The 21263-nt window shown below is 36.3% G+C and overlaps 1 protein-coding gene across 3 annotated transcripts in view; it reads left to right on the plus strand.

Moving 5' to 3' along the window:
* Positions 1-21263, plus strand: part of LOC145664529 (phospholipid-transporting ATPase ABCA3-like) — a 705558-nt gene that overhangs the window by 38091 nt on the left and 646204 nt on the right. For 2 of the 3 annotated variants that reach the window (XM_081731273.1, XM_081731271.1), the window contains exon 3: positions 16576-16791. In XM_081731273.1, coding sequence (XP_081587399.1) covers positions 16576-16791 — 216 coding nt within the window. The remainder of the gene's footprint in view (positions 1-16575; positions 16792-21263) is intronic. The other variant, XM_081731272.1, reaches the window with a different exon arrangement.

Genomic DNA, 21263 nt, shown 5'->3' on the forward strand with positions numbered 1-21263 from the left:
AGGTTAAAATGAATGTCCAGGTGGCGAGGTCAATGCAAGCATCCCACAGATTTCCGTGAATTAGATCTTCCCGTACTACAAACTAAAACGAGTGGAGCTATTTTATTTGGAACGCAATGGTATTCTGCAGTTCGTAACTTTGTTGTCGAGAGATGTTTTGGAAGTAGTTTCACTTGTAGCCACTGGCAACTCACCGTTTGTCGACCTATAATAGCATCATCTGTGGGGGGGGGGGCACTAGGGGGGCCAAGAATTTGAGCAAGGGGGCCTGGCCCCCCTTGGCTCTCCCTTGGCTCCGCCACTGATGGTGTCCATGGCTCGATCCCAGCTTGTGCTAAGTGGGCTTTGTAGTGGAAAAACGCCGTGTAGTGGTTTTTCTCGGGGTTCTCCTGTTTCCTCCCACTTTCTTCATTCCACCATTTCATTCATTTCTCATGGTCACCATATCCGTTAACCTCGGTGCAGAATCGAGGGACCTTAAACTGAATATTTCATTTTATTTCACCAAGCCCAAGGACACCGATACAAGAACAAGATAAAGATTGGATATGCAAGACGAAGTGCATAGTAATCTTGCTCTTGGCCTTGTTTTGGTGATCACCAAGTAGCGATGAGCGTATTTTCTTGCTTTCCGTATAGTATGAAAGACCATAATCAAAATCACACTTGGTCTTCATTTGTACCGATGAGGCGAGCATTCTTGGCTCTTGTATAGCATGAAAGATAACCAAGACTACGAAATGCAGGACCAAGACTTGACTGCAAGACAAAGGATAAGATGCAGTATTAATGACCAAGACCCAGAGAGCGAATTGTTTGAATTTCATTTGTTGGGCTGAAAGTGGTGAAATAACATTAGTACTTTACAATTAATTATCGTACTGCATTTTTAAATTTTAAATTACAAAATTCATATTATGTATCTTCTTACTTGCAACTATATATACTGTAAAATACGTTTTAATTACAGAGGAAGAAAAATCAAAGTGGTACGGGTCTCGGAATCATAGGAACCTATTTTGGAATGAAAGTTGAAGGGTTGGAAAAAATCACAGTTGTTCTCTCGTTTCCTCAACCCTTATCATTGTAGTTAAAGGATTTCCTTTTGTCTCCGCCAAGATACTCTTGCTACTGCCTTCCGAGAACACCCCCTGCCGTCCGAGCAGGTGAGAACACTGACCTTGAAGATAAATTTCGTCACATAGAACTAAAGCAAGAAAAAAAATTCTTCCACGTCGGACATTGGTATCAGTTATAAAAAGAAATAACTAAATCTCAAAAGTGCCAAATATTCATTAAGATGCATATACAAATCCCCCGCTTGATATAGCTAGTGGTTAACGTGTAAGACTTCGGTACACGTGGTCCGGGTTTAATTCCCAATGTGAGACGGCCATTCCATCGTAACGGGTGTTACATTTGGATGAATAGAAATTGTTATAGAATTGTCCTTACTGGGTCAAGATATATCAAACTGGCTCGGAACATGACTGTTTGTCTGTGTATTATAGTAAACACTTAATTCGTTACATATACATGATACCACAACTCAGTGAGAGTGAAAAATGTGGCGTAACGGGCGTTACATTAATTGGACATGCACTTTCAGATGCATGTAAAGTTAAGCCAAACTCTGCGAAGGTCCAGCTCAAAATTTGTTTCCAATTATGTGTGCACTTGTCTGAAAGTATGATGTTATGAATGTTACAAACAGAAATTTCATAAGTGCAATGGCTTTTATTTTAAAAAAAATGTTTAATACCGTAACGGGTGTTACACAAATTGTAACGGGTGTTACATAGTGCAAATGAACTCAAACCAACTTCACTTTTAATGAACATATTATGTAAGGAACAAAATATTACAATGTTAATATATAAAAAAATACACATATAGTACAGTGTAGGAAATAAAAAGCAAATAATAAACATAAATCAGAAGAATGTAGGAAGTTTCAGTATTAAATATGTAGGTCTGTTGAATACTGATCATCAACAAAAGTCAATTCTTTTTATGTTTCAATAACATTAACTCTGGAACTAAATTGCTACACAACTTTACGTTATTCTTTAATTTTCATAATCGTATTTGGCAGTGTACCAATCACGTCATGAAAGTGAATTATACTGTGCCGTGCTGGGAAAATCAGCGCCCGGGGCGAAAGTATATAACGGCGTCCCCGTACATATTAGCGAGGTCCATAGACCACCCGCGAAACGACACTATGGTTGGGGCGAACCGTGGGAAAATTTTCAAAAATAAACCCTTCTTTCCTTGATTTCGAGGATATTTTATTACTTTTTTCTTCCATTTTACCGTATATATGTGCACATGAATTTTCCTAACATGAGTAACATTATAGGATCAATTTCTAAAACAAGAAGAGGATTTAAGTGCGTACTAATTTGTACTGATATGTGAAGTATTTTTTCTTTCTTTTTTCTTTTCTTTTCCTCCCGAATTTTTCGCCCCCCTTACTTCGACGCCTGGGGCCGTTGCCCCGAACCCCCCTTACGGCACGTCACTAGTATACTTTCTAAACTTCGGCGCAATTTGAATTCCTTTTCGCCACAAGATTTTAAGAGCATAACTGTAATCTCACCATTTTCGTTCGCAAGTCCTTGACAGATTCCAACTTCACGATAGTCTTTGTTACTTATTTCATCTTTCATTGCCAGCAAAATAACATTCGAACACAAACATCTTCTTTCTGCAAAGGGCTGATCACAACTTCATTCGGAATCTGTGTATGTATCCTTGTAGTGTAGGTTTTTTCTGGTTTCTTGATGAAAATCTGTCGCGCTGCAGCCTCTTACGATTTGCTAAACGAAGACTTTCAATAGCAGTGTATTGCGCTTCTGATAAAGAAGTATACTTCTAGTATGTTATGAGTACTCAATCGAAATACGGCGCTTTTATGATATTTAATCACTACCCTAAGTGTGCGATTAACAAGGGCATGAGAGGAAGTTCCCCATTCCACGATATTTGCTAGGTGTTATTTTCTCTGGAGTGCACTTCATCACCTCCAGTTCAATGTCCCTTAATTTGCATACTGTTCACCCTTACCATAATCCATGTATTCAGAAGAGGACCCTCTATAACTTTACTAACTTCAAATTCCCTCATTAGAGTCTTAGAGCTAGCCTAAGTGTACAAAATATCACTATCCAACCAAACTAACAATTCACGTGTAACACCCATTACATTGGCAATGTAACACCCGTTACGCAGTTTTTGCCTATTAAATTATAAATATAAGATATTCATTTTCCTGATGTATTGCCCATGTGCTCATTTTTACTTTTGCTTAAGATAGATTACTTCTGACTTTTAGTACAAGTTGTATATATAAAAAAATATATATCTTTTTTGTAACGGGCGTTACATAATTACATTGGTACCAAAAGTAGTCAAATAGTAGACTACTTAATATACTAACAGCTTTAAAACTCCTGAGCTTCAGTTCATAAGGTGTACGTGCTTGTCTATACCGCAGCGCAACTGAATCAAATGCTTATTATGTGTTGTTTAGGGGTGTCCAATATTGTTGGTAAATTCTTCCTTCGACTGGCTTCGTACAGCATGGAATTTCAATCGCTCAAAAAGACAAAAACTAAAACTTTTTAACAAGAAATCGATCTGCATAGTAAATTTTGAACCTTTCTGGTTATTTTTATATAAATAACGAGCAAAATATATTTAAAACAATTTTCTGTCCTTAGGCTCATATTAACGTGGAATGGCCGGAGAGCATTTTGGCGTTCACCCAGTGTCGTGACCATAGTGCTTTCAAACGGGTCGGGTCAAGTCGGGTCAGCTCGGGTCGGGTTGTCGGGTCAGGCTACTCGGGTCGGGTCAGTCGGGTTATTCGGGTCGGGTCAATCGGGTCAGCTTGGGTCGGGTTGTCGGGTCGGGTCAATCGGGTCAGCTCGGGTCGGGTTATCGGGTGAGGTCAATCAGATCGGATCACGGTTCGGGTCAGTCGGGTCGGGTCGGGTCGGTCTTCAACCCGACCCGACCCGACCCGTTGAGAGCACTACACCTGTTGGTGGTGATTAAGAACAGCTCGTAGTAGCAGTAAATCTGTTTCAATAACCAAAACACTTACTGACATACATGCACAGAGTGCGCCATTAATGAATTTATTTTTAGGTATATTTCTTCCTTGGACAATTTCAGCTCGATGATCTGGTACAAGTTGTGGTACCTCATTTCGGCTAGTATGAGATCCACTTAAATCTGTAACAATAGTGATTCATCTTCCTATCGAATAGGTGTTCCTTTAACGGCAAGTTCAGCTATTTTAGTGAAACCAGGGGCGGATCCAGGACCGACTTCTGGGGGGGGGACGGTGGATTGTTATAATGCTACTTTTAAGGACTCCAAACTCTGGGATGAATTTTATTTATATATATAAAACAATAACGTTTCCTCTTCTGGGGGGTGGGCAATCGCCCCGATCTCCCCTCCTGGATCCGCCCCTGAGTGAAACATGTCACTAAAGTTTCACATGAAACATCCTTTCCCTTTTTTCATGATCTCCATTTTATCTCTATTTCTGGCGAAATACACACTGCTTCTCGTTAAACAGGATGTCTGCTACACATTGTCGTATAGCAGTACGCTCCAAACATGGTGAATTATCCACTAAGAGTGTACAATTTTCCATCACACATGATTCAGCAGACTGACTTAGCAATCTTGGTAATTTTGTGAAACTTTGGTAGTCCAAGCGATAGACAGTGTTTGTTTGTGTCTTATTCTGTAGGAATTTGCATGCAAATTGATGTTAAACGCTGCAGTTTTGTAGTATCACTCTCTTGCCGCAGTTCTTTGATCTGAAAGTTTTTATAGAAGCTTTTCTTAATGAAATTTGTCGTCCTCATGTCAGTTTCGTTTTATGAGTAATGTATTACACAAAATTTACGATTTTTCACAACAGCAATCCCTTTCCTTGTAGCAATTGTCGCCTGTCTGACTGCCTTATTTTTGTTTGTCATTCTCCTCCAGAATAACTGAGAACACGTGGATTTCAGGGTGAATGTGCTACCATTATCAACTTACAGATAGACAAGAGCACAAAGAAAATAACAAATTGTTTAAATATTATGACAATTAAAAAACTACATATTACATACTATATTAAATGCGATTATCTGTGTGCACATGTAATAAGAATACATGAACTACGCAATAAGTTCGAGAGTATTTTTTATAACTTCACATACCGTAAGACGTACACAAGATATTTTAAAGAAAATCGCATGTAACTTAGAAACGTAATGATTTTAAACACTGTATTTTAAACACTGTATTTTAAACATATGATAGTATGTTTAAACACATTTAAACATATGAATGTGTGGAAAACATTCATATAAGTTCATTAGTAGACATTCATTATGACAATAGTTACTGAAATATAAACTTTGGTGCAAAGTAACCCCATAGTTGGGGTTACTTTGCACAACAGACAAAACAGTATGTTAACATACGAATATAATGTTTCTGTGCAATGTTTTCCTTTCAGTATTTATACATTTTGCTTTCTACACAAAACTGCATACAGTTTACAAATATTGATATTAGAATGAGGGTACTAGTATCAATACTTAGTATGAATTGCCAATATTTGTGAAGAAAATTATGTATTTTCAGGTACCAGCACAGGAACTACATTCTAATAGTTCAGCATATGTCCCACACAAATGCCAACTCAGGAACAGAAAAAAATTCCCATGAACTGATTTGCCTGGGTTATTCCTTATACCCAAGAATATCATCCCAACCGTAATTAGTGGAAGATTTACGGGGTTTGAGACTTTCAGGCTGAAGTCCACCCAAATTGCATGATTTTTTTTTTCAAAAAATCGAATGCTAATCATTCCTATGCGTATAAGCTGCAAGCCTTTCCAAAAGTCTAGTTACTTCTAAAAAAAAATAAATAAATAAAAACACTGAAGCCTTTGCGGGTGAAGCCTCTCTCAAACTACTCTTCTGGATCCGCCACTCTTCATAATTTATTTTCCAACAAGAAATTCATTCAACATCTACCTAAATAGGAAATTTACCTAAATTTAGAATGCTGGAGGTTCCAGTAGTAATAATTTATTACTAGTAAGTCGTAATAGTAGTAATAGTAATAGTAAGCAGTAATAATTTATTACTATTATCCAGTAGTAAATCTCATTGCGTACAGTAGTATTCTACGAAACTGACTTAACTTTGACGGAAATTCTTGTGGGTAATACCTTTCAAATTTTGTCGGCCTTTACAGTGACTGCTTTCCATATCTCTACAACAACGAACCCTCCAGGTAATTATAACTGACGTTAACCGCCAATTGAAACTTCTTCTTTACTGTTTATGGTTTTGCCGACAGAAGACTGTTAAACGTTTTCATATTTTGTGCAAAGTAACCCCGTCTTACGGTACCAGCAGACATGTTTGGAAGTTGTATTCATTGTAGAATACCAGAGCAACTGAACATAATATTACCGCCAACAGTAAAATTATTGTTTTGTAATAATTTTTATTATACTATGGACGAACAAACTATAAAACCTTCTTGGGGGACTTCTTGGTACTGGAAATCTGTCATAATATAAAGAATGAGAAAATCGACTACAGTAATTTGTATTACTTGTTTTCAATAGAAAACTAAAACGGAGTATTGACACGGTCATACTCGCACTTCCATGAAAATCAATTACTATGAACACTGTGAAGACGTGTTCATACATATACGTGTGAAAATACGAAGACGAGTGAAAATACATATTTCCTCTGCTACTATTTGATGAGTCAGGACGGAAGGTGCAGTTTAAGTTGAACATAAAAGAGAACACATAAGTACATTTTCTTATTCACGTAGTTTGCAGTGTTGCCACGTAATAACTGTATATTGACACAAAGTCATTTTTACACTTGCATGAAAATCGATTATTATGAACCCTGTGAAGACTATAAAATACATATTACCTCTGCTGCTATTTGATGGATCAATTCGAAAATTTCAGTATAAATTGAACATAAAACATAACACATAAATACATTTTATAATTTACCTAGTTTGCAGTATTGTCACGTAATAACTAAAACAATCGCGGGAAGGGGCGATTTTAAGGGAAATTTTCCCAATTATGTCTCAATTAATTTCCTTTATACACAGAAATGTCGCGTTCATTACGCAGACTGAAATTCTACACTTTTGCAAATCTATCGAGGTTTAACTTGTTCCAGTATTGCACTAACGGTCTGATATACGGTCATTTAAAAAGACCTCATCGATGTGTGTAAATATACAAATGTGCTAAAAGGTTAAAGACCCCCAGGACTCAGGTGTTCAACTTATGTGCTCACCAACAACTATTTTCTGATTTTAAGGTCCCTAAGGAAGATTTCTAATATAGTGGCAAAAGTTCCCCAAGTGGGAAGGTCATTACCCCCTTGGCCCTTGGATTATTGGGATTAAGGTTTCAAGGTTTCAGCGATTACCAAAGTTTAATGCAGGAAATATTCATAAATTTTATATTATTCAAAGTAATGAATATTTTTTTCCAAGTTGTACGGGGTTTTACAAAAATTTATCTCAATATTTTAGGAATAAATTGTCCACATCAAAATAAGAAAATAAATTCATATTGACCTTTGGTTGGAAGTGCATAGTCTCGTAGTTATTGGGTGCTGGAGAACGAGAAAAATTAACTTTCAAGGTCCATAGTTCCACTACTATAGGACGGATCGTAGTTGGGTCAAGATGTCACTGAGGAACTAGTATGTGAACTATCCAAACATCTATCTTTCAGAATCTCAGGTACTTGTACAATCATTTTTAGAGAGAGTGTTTGGGAGTACTTGATCACTCTCTAATGTGACATATCGATGTTCGAAGGTGTTGGGGAAAAAAGTGATAGAGTTTTCTTGTTTACCTTTATCTATCTATCTATCTATCTATCTATCTATCTATCTATCTATCTATCTATCTATCTATCTATCTATCTATCTATCTATCTATCTATCTATATATATATATATATATATATATATATATATATATATATATATATAGTACGTATAGTTTTATCCGAATTTTCAGGTAATGTCAAATCTGATTCGGTCATTGTTCTTGCCTCATTTCAAAGAAATGGGGACACTGTCTTATCAACAAATAAGAAATACATATATAAAAGAACCGCATTTTAGTTTGATAACCAACATATACTCCAAATACTTTGAAATACACTTTGAAATTAGCCGCAGTTGCGATTGCATTAGAAACATAAACTGATCAAATATCGAATACATTTTAAAATGGCGGTACGGGATACTACTCAAATATCCGAGAATGTCATTCAAAAATCAGAAAACTATATTCATGTCTTAATGTACTCCTTCACCTTCAAAGTAGTCCTCTCCGGTATGTACATAACGATCCCAGCGTTGTTCCCACTTTTGTAATCACTCCGGGAGGGCCGAATTGTGAAGGGTTTTCAGGACCCGTATCAATGTTTTGGATGTCTTCAGTAGAGCCAAAACATCAACCTTTCAACGCGAGTTTTATTTTCGGGAACACGGTGAAGTCGCACGGGGCTAGGTCAGGGGGTAGAGAGTGTGGGGAAGTGTTATCATGTTGTTTTCAGCAACAATTCAATTTCAACCAGCGAGGTGTACGTAGAAATGTTGTCATGGTGCAGCAACCAGTCTTTTGTTTGCCACAGCTCTGGTACCTTGCACCGAACATCTTCCACCATTCTCTTCAAAACCTCACAGTAAAACTTCTCGTTGACATTCTGACCAGGTGGAACAAACTTCTTACACCACAATTCCTCGAATGTCGAAATAAAATGATCAGCATCGACTTGATGTTGCTGCAAACTTGTCGAGCTTTTTCTCGGCCTTGAAGACGATAGCGTCTTCCATTGTAATGACTGATGCTTCGTTTCAAGGTCATAACCGTAGACCCAAGATTCATCGCCTGTAATGACTTTGGATAAGAAGTTTGAACACTCTCGAACTCTGTTGCACCTCAATGCACGTCTGAATCCTGAGGTATTTTTTGGTCGATGTTGAGAAGGCCAGGGACAAACTTCGTAACAAGTCGCCACGTGTTCAGTCCATTGGATATAATTTGTTGCCATGTACCGTAGGACAGTCGAAGTCTGTTACAAACATCGTGAATTGTTTGTCTTCTGTCTCCGCGAATCACATCATGTATTTTATGATAATTTCCAGTGATGTGCATGTTGACGGTTTACCAGAATGTTTGTCATCTTCCACAGAAGTGCCTTCTTAAACCACTCAAATGTGCTGGCTTGACTCAGTGCACTCTCCCCAAATGCCTCTTTCAGTATGCGGTGGATTTCCGTTACAGTTTTCTTCAATTTGACACAGAACATGACGCAAATCTGTTGCTTCTTAATGTCAGCCATTTGATAACTCGCAGAAGGAGTGAAACACGTCCTGACATGCAGAACTCACAACTGAATGCGCCAAAGATCACGCACTTAGTAAATAACAAACTAAAAATTATCCTTGTTTTTATTCATATTCCCACTTCTTGTTAGAATTAATAACGGTTCCTAGATACCGAAAACTAATCATGTGATTTATTTCCTCCCCTCCTGCTGCTATACTTTACACCTACTGCTTCGTTCCAATCTTCATAGCTTTTTATCTGTTTTACTTTTAATCTAATTCCATAATTTCAAAGTCCTTCCTCAAGTTTTCTAACTCTTATTAATTTTCTTTTCAAATTCCGCAAGGAGCCATATAATCTGCAAACCGTATATACCTACTATCCATTTCATAAAGATAGGCCCCTGACTTCGAGGTGCTGCTGTGACGTCCAGTCAAAACTTATATTGCATTGTCGTACCTCGTTGGAATTGTTGAAATGTTGTCTTTTCAATACTTAAGACATACAAATTTTCTTTGTACTGTATAATGAGAAAAAAATAGAAATTAATGAAAAAGTGCGTATTTTTTCGTACTTTTTTGGTAAATCAATGTTTATAGGACTATATCTCGGAAAGGAGATAACATGAAATAATTTCCTGTGCACGATATGTAGACGCATATATTACCTGCAAGTTCTGAAAATTTCATTACTCAACACTTAGTAATTTTCATGTTATTCAGCAAAAAGTGAGACATCATTATCTCTGAATTGCTGCGGTGTATTAACAATCTGGAAAAACTTTTAGAAAGATCTTAAAGTAGCTTTTTCAACCAAACTGTTTTGACTTGTTTTTAAAGATAAACAATTACAAATATGACATTATGATTTTCTCTGCTTTGCGCCCTTCGCTATCGCAGTTTATACGGAGTGCTACGTTGCCACATTTTCCTGACGCGTATACACTCTCAGCCGGACGGGTATTTAAACTTGTCACGGACACTGTCCGGCACTTTTTAGAGATATTTTTAAAATGTAATGTCTCCACAGATTTTAAACCAATTTCTTAGAAATTAACAGGATATACAATAAATGTACCAAGTGTTCAAAATTAGAAAAGCGAACTCTTATTTTGTTTGGATTTACATGTGATGGTCCTCGAAAATTTGTTGCTTTTTGTCAGTTCTTCACTTATTGCAAGCAGTACAAAATACACTTGTACAGAAACAAAAACACGCACAAAGTTTATTATATGATACAACCTTAGTTGACATGTAATATTGAGTTTACACTTCACAGAAAATCTGTTTTCAGATCTAAGAGCTCCAAGCTACATTAAAATCTGCTTTTGAATAGGAATGACGCGTTTTTTTTGTTTTTTTTTTCGGCGCAGCCTCAGGCTTACTTGAAACAGAGTTACTATCTTGTTCACTCCCGGATACGCCACTGAGCACAGAATAATCAATGTCCTTACTATTAATTACTAACTCATAACCGTCTGAGTCGGAGTCATTCATCAGTTCTGCAATTTCATTATCGCTAAACATTTTGCCTCTTCTTTTTGTAATACCGCCGCTCGTGAAGGAATATCCATTTTTTTAATCAAAAAGCACAAGATATACTCACGAAAATATAAATGCCCATTCGTCCGTCTCATTGCAATGGACCCATATGATGTGAGTGCGTGTGTAAGTTTTTGACGCCTACGAACCTAAGGGAAGTGTTGAAGACTTAATCAGTGCGACGTGGTTAGACGCAAATACAGACCTCGTCACCTACTCATTGTATTGTTTTCTTTCGTTGTAAGAAAACAAAGGACCCATTCTGTTACTGTACATTCGGCAAGGGAATTGATCGCAGAACTTGAGTGAACATGTGATTGCCAAGGCTACAGTACATTTCTTTTTAACCTTTAACATGTTCGTAAGCTGGAGAGTGTGTATACTGATAGATCTTGAGGTAGAAATGGAGCCATTGTTTATAAATATTAGGGAAGATAGCAGGAGCAGCGATGAGTCAACAAAGCCATGACGAAAGTGAATGAAGTAAATAGATTAAGAGATGAGTTTTTGGATGTGTTACTTCAACGTTTTATTTCGATTACATTGAGATGTGTACACTCATGTCCAAAATTATTGTCGCATATCTATAACTGCCTTCTTGTAAGAATATAATTTGATAATGATTTTGCAGGGTACTTTTAATACTGATACTATATGTAGAGTCGGGAAATGTATATTTGTGGTAAATTTCATAGGAAAAGAATACGAAAATTAGCATGAGTAAAACAAAATGTTGCTAAATGGATAAGAAAATTTTAGTTTCGTTTTATTGTTCTTATTTACTGCTCTTTTGACATGAAATTTTCCACATAGCCTACATGTCTTTGCCGATTATACACATACTAACATTATAAGAAATACCAGGCGAATTCGTTATCAAATTATATTCCTACAATAACATATTTATAGACATGCGACAATAATTTTGGACATGAGTGTACATGTATTAATATTTTTATGATGTGAAAGGTTATAATAAATAATTTTTCCTATTACATTCTTATGAAGTAGACTTCGCGCTACAAGCTTCCTGAACGCGACAACACTGCACGACAGCGTTGCCGCACTTCCATTTACTGTATGCTGTTTCTTCATATAAGCGCGGGGAATTTAAAGATTGGGCTGCAACATGGCTCACCGCTTAACGCAGAGAATATGTTGAAGTAAACATTTTTTTTTAAAAAATAAATACTCTACCAACTAAACCCTTTTTTGTTAATAGTTCCAAATATTTGGAACACTAGACTTCCAAATTTTTGAACAGTGTTTTGTACGTTTCTCTACCTACCATGGTAAAGAAGATCAGAGCGTCGTACATTTGTTTTAATTACACAAAAAATATCAAGTGATGAAAAGTGAACTTTTCACAACTTATACTTAATGGATGTATCTACATATTGTACACAGGAAATTATTTTACGTGATCTCTTTTCTGAGATATAGCTCTATAAACATTGATCTACCAAAAAAGTACGAAAAAATACGCACTTTTTCATTAATTTTTATTTTTTTCTCACTACATAGTACAAAGAAAATTTTTATGTCTTAAGTATTGAAAAGACAACATTCCAGCGATTCCAACGAGATACGACAATGAAATACCGGTATAAGTTTTAACTGGACGTCACGGCAGCACCGCGAAGTCAGGGGCCTATCTTTATGAAATGGATAGTAATCATTCTACTTTTTACCGAAATGCCATCTTCATTATGTTGGTTCTTCTGTACGATCTTTTCTACATAGATATTAAATAACATCGGCAAGAGAGTATCATTCATGTTTCACTCCCCTTCTAATTGCTCTCTTCTATGTCATTCCTTTCCTTACTATACTTTTCGTTCATAGGTTTCTTATGAATTTTCGGCCTCTTGGTTCCAATCAAACCTTCTTTTGAAGTTCCAACAATAATCCAAAGCCCACTTGGTCAAAAGCTTTTATAGATCAACAAATATGAGATACAACTCTTTCTCTTTTTCTATAAGCCTTTCAACGATTGCTCTTTTCTTCAATTGCGGATAGCATCTCTTTTGTCGATACCTCTTGTAAATCAACCCTTTCTGGGAAATAATTCTCTATAAAGTATTACTTTTTCGCGCGCTATTCTAGCCAGCTTTCAGTTGGTCACAAGGCAGCAGCTAAACTTAAATTTACATCGAAGATGCGCCACTCGAATCTGACGTATTATCATGGGTGTCAAGATGGAACAAAACGACCCCTGCGGGACTTCTAACCACTTCGCTCGCAGACAATCACTCAGCTATGTTTCGTTACCGTAGTAAATCACTATTTGAGTATTATTTTCATCTTATTTTAATGAAAAAAAGGTTTTGAAAATTAAAAAAGATTTTCCTTGCGCCGAGTTTGAACCCACCTCAAAAGCGACTTTCATTATTAGCCCGCTCGGCTACGAAGGGCGATAGCATCTGGCGTTTGCTTTCTGCTATATGTCGGCTACATGGTGAGAAACGGATAACGACAACCAATCGAAACCGTGTATTTAGTTGCTTCTTGCGGGAGTATTACTTCTCCGAAGGATTTATTTCTAAACCGCCTTCTCTCCTTCATTTGCTCTTCCATATCAGCATCCGAAGAATAATTTTTGCTATATGCGATATAAGACTAATGGTTTTGTAGACGTCACATCTCTCTCTTGGTTCGGTTCTTAGTCAATGTTATCATGATCGATTTCAGGATTTTTTTGGCCTGTGTTCTGTTTCATATATTTTACTACAGAGTCGAACAGTTACCTTTCAACCTTATTTCTCATATCCTTAGAGAATTATATTGTGCATTACACCTATTGCAAAAAAGAATAATAATTAATATTTACAAGCTATTACACTTGCTGTTAGATTTCAATATTATACTCATTACATACTCTTGTAGTTATAGAAATGGCTGTTTATTTTCTCGTACAGTTACACTCAGCTAACTTACTTTTTTTTAAATATTATAGTTACCACTGTCAGTACATAATTCCTATCCCCATCGAGGGCAATGTGTAAAATGTATCCACTTCAAAAAAGTACAAATGAACGTTAAAAATCCTGCTTAATTTCGAATATCTTATATTTGGAAGACCTACTTGTTCGATATTAAGATGCAAGGTATCATATAAGCAAGATAGTCATGCTCATAAAACAAATTCATTTAAAAGAACAATACTGTTGTTCTAGAACACTCAGTTACCGTAGATTTTAATAATAAATTATTATGTTGTTGCTTCCCCTTACCTTTGGGGAAAAATGGATTATTAAGTTGGTCTACAAACATCAAAATGAAAAAAAAAAAAGTTGTTTTCCTTCTTAATAAACGCACAGATTCTTTGACACTGTTCTATCTTTTAATTGAGCTCTAACTGGTGAATACAGTCATAATTCAGTGGTGAGTATAGCGAACAGCACTCACTTTGAGAGAAAGTCGAATATTCGATATTAGGCAGATATTTGGTATTCGGCTGGCTTACTATAATTTTGAATGTTTGATAGCGCAAAGCCATTATAGAGCAATATTATTTTTTCGATATATTAGTTGAACATTGTGTGCATGGTCACTCTGAGTAGGTGAGCACTGGCGACCGAGTTTTCGAGTATTGGGGCCCTGGTCCCAATAGCGATTTTAGTTCCTCTACTGTATTCCTTCCAAAATATTATTTTTGGTAACTTTTTATGCATCCAAGGGTACAAGATGGACTACACCGAGAAAATCCTTTATCTCGACAGGTATATTTTACAAATATACGGAATCCTTGTGTTTAATACAGAAATCTGTACGGAGCCTAAGTTACCAATATGCTACATACATATTGCCTTTTTTCGGCTTAGATGTTGCATCATAATACTGCAGGATGTCTAACATCTAATTGTCTTCCGTATATTACATACGTATAAGTGTGTTACATACGTTCGCTATATGTTATATACGTCCATCTCTATGTAAGATTCTTACAACCTGTATACAGTTCTTTCTTTCGTACGGAAAATACTAAATTCGGAACACTCATTCATAAAGTACGTATGAGACATACGTGTTCAGTTAGGCGTTTATGCAGGATGTCACATAGGGTTGTACGTTAAGTCCAAAAAATACAGGATTACACCTGTAACCTACGTTTTACGTACGCCACATACGCTATTTTTTCTCAGTGTACCCAAAGTAACAAAGGTATATGTAGTGATGGGTAAATTCCCGGGAAGATATTTTTCGGGAATATTCCCTGGGAAAATTCCCGGGAAGATTCCCAAAAATGGGAATACTCCGGGAATTTATATACAAACACAAAGATAATTAAATTCTACTACTATATTATCATTTCAAAGGAAAGTTCGTTTCTTACCGTATATTATTACTGTTATGTCCAGAGGATTCTTTAAAATGTATATTCTGAACGGTGTTATGTTATTTTATTAATATTTTGTTATATTTAGAGAGTGTGCATGAATGAATATTTACTTAAATATGTTCTATGCAAGTAAATATATGAAAAAATGGTATAGTAAGTCCACATACTTTGACATCGCTAAACAGTTTAAATTTATATGGAAGTGGATTTTCTAAACTTGACTCTACGACTGATATTATAAACATATTAATTTTTTAAATGTTATAAACAAATTAGGTTGGGTAACTGTCAGAAGACACATGTCTCACCATGTTTCAGAAGACACATTTGCGCTCAGAAATTCTAGTCAGAGACAGGAGACAGACCGACGTCTATTACTAACACTGGTTCGGGGTGTATTAATAGTACTTCGTCTCTATTTCTATCATAATTTCTACATTACTTTACAAACTGGTTCCTTTTCATTATTTGTAAATTAGTACTTTGCTCCTTATTAGTGAAAATGGAAATGGAACTTAAAATATATTATTAGTTATATAAAGTACTGTCAACCAATTTTATTTTTTTAATCTCCAAATTATTTGAAACCTAGAAGTAAATAATAATAAATGAAAATAAAGTAATTAGTCACATGGTTCTTATAATTTGGAAGATAATCTAAAGAAATGGAAATAAATTCCTTCCCGGGAATTTATATGCAAAGGAAAAAGAAAACCGGGAATATTCCCATTTTTTATTTTCCCTCCCACCTGGAATATTCCCACTGCCCATCACTAGGTATGTGGCCTAGTCGTGTATAACAATTATAACATGCATTGTCTTTTACAATTCTGGTGTTTAAGCGTGATCCGGTACATCAGTACATAATTAGAGAGAGGCGTACTAACATACCAATGTCCTACGAAATAGAATGAAACCTTGTACAGCGGGGGACACTTCTAAATGGTACAGCCATATGGAGATTTTCGGCTAAGGTGTACCATTTAGAAGTGTCCTCCGCTGTACAAATCATATGATTAAGTAAGGCCTGAACTTACAGAATAAATTAGAACAAACGTACCAAATTTAAACTTCTGCACTCTTTTGCACAACCAAGCGGACAAATTGAAACAATCGCTTTACACAACTTTTAGAGGTACATATCTTGATCCTCTAGCTTGTAATATTAGTGTCTCTATAGATAGCCGCAATCTGTTTGGCTAGTAGTATAACAACTTTCGCAAATATGTACACTATCATATTTATAGCTCTGTCTATTTAATTTTCAAAAGCAGTTCATGGTTTCGACAAAGAAGAGGATATCACTACTTTTGTGTTGTATAATATCAGTTTGGTAAACACTGGGATAGGAATTGTTATAACTGAACCTACCAACAGGAGATCGCTTGTACCAAAGAGAATGGACTACAAAGTAAGGGTCTCAAAGAGAACGGCAGATTTTGGCACTGTTGAGGATTCTAAGTTCGCAAGCGTGCATTATCAAGCAGGTAAATATATGCGTATTCAATCATTAGTACATATCTAAGGAAACGTATAAATTCGTATAGTAAGGTTGATTGATTTAGCATACATTGGGTCAGGCAAAATGACAGGATTTGTAAGATAAATTAGAAAGATGGTTACATAACGTTACATATTAGGTACCGACGTGGTTGAGTTGTAGATCGTTCAGTTCTAATGTGTGGTGTTCCTGCTTCGATTCCAGCTCACTTTAAGTGGGCTTTGTTGTAGTCAAACACCGTGTGAGTGGGTTTTCTCTGTATTCTCTCGTTTCCTTCCACTTCATTCATTGAATTATTTATTTCATTATCATCATCGTCTCCCTTACTCCCTGTGCATAGTCCTGGAACGTTATGGAAATATGTTTGCACTAGTATCACGTCAAATCATGTAGGTGGCTAACTTTACGTGTTCACTAAACATATGTATATATATATATATATACTACATTACATAACCCTCTACATTGATCTTGCGACTTTCATGCAGATATCCGAGTTTGATTTCCGGTGGGAGAGCCATACATTTGTACACATTACGGTGATTCAGATTTCACCTTAAACTGTAGATCTACGTCTCACATAGCTTCTGTACTGAAAGGGAGGTTAAAGTCAAACATGAAAAAAGAGCTATATAACATTACAAAGTACATAGCTACATAGAAATCAAGTGATAAAGGAAATTGAGATTCTTAGAAAAATTGACATTTCAATTATTTTTTCTTTCTGGGCCGTAGAGATGGGATAGCAATCAATATTCTTGATTTACTTATATTATAACAGCATCGTTATAGTTCAGAACATTTTGTGTAGCCTTCATACAAATGAGAAAAATTCCTGGAATCAACGCTCTGCCAGTCGTAATTCTCGGAATTAGTAAAGGGCACTAAGTTTATATACATGTGCCCAGGAAGAGATTAGGGGCTGTGCTATTTCCTCTCCAAAAGGAGCATCTTTCTGGAGACCACTCGTCGAACCATATATGTTAAGAAATTTCTGTGTGAAGTTTTCTCACCCACCCACGTAGGACTTGAGGTGTAAAGTGTCGTGAATCTATTTGTTTTAATGAGCATTATCGGTTATTAATTATTATAATCCGATACAGCATATACGAGGAGAGGCTGGAAAGTTAATGAAATCATCAAGAAGAAATTTACCTGGAAGAACCATTTTAATCACTATTCAACGTATTCCCCCTCAATACACTTTTCACAACGATGTTGCAACATTTCTAACCCTTGGAAATCTGTAGAAGGTCTTGTCCTGCTGTGCAAACCTGCCCTCCACCTCCGCAATGAGTGCCTCATCAGATGGAAAATGTTTGCCTTTCAGATGTTTTTTGAGATGTGGGAAGAGGTGATAGTCGTAGGGGGCCAGGTCAGGTGAGTAGGGTGAGTGAGGTACACAGGTGAAGCTTGATTCACCAGCAATTGCATGATTTGATTAGCTTTGTGGGAGGGTGCATTGTCCTGGAGAAACAGAACAACAACACTGCTAACTTTTCCCCGAGTTTTTCTTCAGATATTCCTTCAACTCAATCAAATAGTTGGAATAAAACCCAGCATTGATGGATTCACCCTTTTTAAGATATTTGATAAGGATGACACCATCCTTATCTCAAAACGCCAATATAAGCACCTTCCCAGCTGATCTTCGGAACTTCTTCGGTCGAGGAGACCACTGTGGTTCCACTCCATGTATTGCTGTTTAGTCTCTAGATCATAGCAGTGCAGCCATGGTTCATCTTCTGTCACCAGACTGGGCAAGAACTCACCAGGGTTTTGAAACTTTTACAAAATTTCTTCTGACATCTGCAGCCGTGTTTTCTTCTGGTCAACATTCAAACATTTTGGGATCCATTTGGCACTGACCTTCCGCATGTCCAAATATTCTGCTATTATGACACCCACACGCTCACGCAATATTCCCACACAAACAACAATGTTTTTGATCGATATGTGCCTATCCTTCATGATCATGTCATGCACTTTCTCGATGATCATGTCATGCAGCACAAACAACTTGATGACACTGCGAAGCTCAATCTTCTCAAATTTCCATAGATCCTCCGCCATATCTTCTTACAGAACCAGTAACAAAGGAAATAACAATGATAAAATGATCATATACGGAATGAGAGGTTTACAATATATGACCTTCCTAATGACTACAATGATATGTTTGAATTTTTATTTTTTCTTGGTGATTTCATGAATTTTCCAGACCCCCTTGTATATAGTTGTGTTAATAACATCACTAACAGTGCTAATACCTCTTTGTTAGTACTCATAAATGATTGTATTCCCCGAAAAAAGCAGTAAATTCCAGTGAGAATATGTTTTGTGGAAACGTGTATTGCTGCGCGTTTCCTTCGCGTACAAAAAAAGAGACTCTCGCATGTGGCGGGCAGTGAGATTCAAGATGTAATCCACGGCAGTTGATTGTACATTTGTTTTTCTTACTAAGCGGGGTTTCTATGTGTGGAACAATGCAATAAAGTCCGTCATTTTTTATACATAAAAGTATACTAAGATGTGAATCTTGCTAGATAAACGTGTGATTCTTTTTCATACAATTCCATTCCAAAATATCATGGCAACTAACAAACAACAGGAAGAAAGATTCTCAAATGTTATTCTGCGCTACTACCATTACTAAATCTTACTTCCAAGTGAAGCGAAAATACAAAGTCATTTACATATAAATGAACAGGTGAACCTGTTGTATCCACAATCGTTAATTGTGCCAAAGGTGAAGAAATGGAAACAGTGAACGATGAAGCAGTTGCAGTGCATAAATGAAGACGACGAACTCCGGTGGAAATAAAAGTACCGCGTACATGTTTTTCGTGTGCGCACCCGCATCGCGTAAGCTTAAAGAGCCAATCAAAGAATTCTTTCGTTTGTTATTTCTTTCTTCCAGTAAAATTAATTTTGTGTTAACAGAATGAGCGCTTAACCCAATAAATCAGTCTATTTCCAAATAATTTAGCCTTCTTGTTCTGCTAAAGTTCATATATAAATGTGATAAGTTAATAATTCAGTTCGTTACGGATCATTTTCATATTTAGTTTTGGTGATCATTTATTTATTTATTTAATGCTCGTGTTAAGTGATCATCTAGTTACACATTAAGTAAAGTGATCAATACTCTAGGTAAGCGCATATTGTAGGCCCTACTTATATATGCGTGTAATAATAATTTGCTTTAGCATGCTTTTTGTGCAGTGCAGTGCAAGGGGAGATCACTTGATAACCCAAACATTAGGGGCTTAGTGTAATTTTACATGAGCTTTGTGAATTCCCTCCCCGGGGTTCTATGAGACTTTTGGAACAGCTGACCCAAGGTTGTATAAGCTTTCATAGTGAGGGATTTTTAGGCTCACATTTTCATATGCACCACGAACTCCAGTTAATGAGGGTTGGTATCACGTCCGTCAAGCTGGCCCGCACATATTTCATATTCGAACAAAAACGGTACGAAAAATTTGTACCCAATATGTAACAATTTGTACCACCAAAATTAGAATTTGTACCCCCACCAATTTCGAAAAAATGAATTTCTGATGGCGGGCCAGCTTGACGTCAAGCTGGCCCGCACAATTTATTTTTCTTTCCAATTCGAACAAAAACGGTACCAAAAATTTGTACCCAATATGTACAATTTGTACCACTAAAATTAGAATTTGTACCGCCACCAATTACAAAAAAAAAAAAAAAAAAAAAAAAAAAAATTCTGATGGCGGGCCAGCTTGACGTCAAGGTGGCCCGCACAATTTATTTTTCTTTCCAATTCGAACAAAAACGGTACCAAAAATGTGTACCCAATATGTACCAATTTGTTCCACCAAAATTAGAATTTGTACCCCCACCAATTTTGACAAATTTGAATTTTGACAAATTTGAATTTTTCTCTTCAGTGTTTAAACATTTAGTTTAAAAACAAAGCATTATTTATTCTTTTTTGTCAATTACTTGTTTAATTTTCCCATCCTGGATTTAATTCCCCATCCGTCTTGAGGAATAATTTTAGGAGAACTGAAGTTCGTTTTGAGATTTCACAATCTGAATGTAATTCGTCTATAGTGTAATCTTTAGTTTAGTCTTCCATTGTTAGTTTAGACATAAGGTTAAAGCTTTTGATTGCTTCTATACATCACATGACTTAGCAAGTGCGTACTTCATCCTCCTCCCTCTTGCCTTTTTTAAAAAATCTGGTATCCAGTTCTTATTTCTGTTTAGAGGAATAGAAATAGATCAACCAAGAATTCATCATGCAACCAAAACGAGGCAAACCACCCTCTATTGAGAAGCGTTATATCGAAGAGGAAATCATGAAGTATAAGGAGGAAGTAGTTCAAGATGGTACGTATTCTCTTAATTAATAAAAACACCAACTTACTTACGAAAGAGTTGTGTTTTGAAAACTCGCATCGTGAATTGTTTCTGTCAACTTAAAAG

Source organism: Thermobia domestica, chromosome 11 (assembly GCF_964235325.1).
Source record: "Thermobia domestica chromosome 11, izTheDome1.hap1.1, whole genome shotgun sequence".
In the NCBI taxonomy this organism is placed as follows: domain Eukaryota; kingdom Metazoa; phylum Arthropoda; class Insecta; order Zygentoma; family Lepismatidae; genus Thermobia; species Thermobia domestica.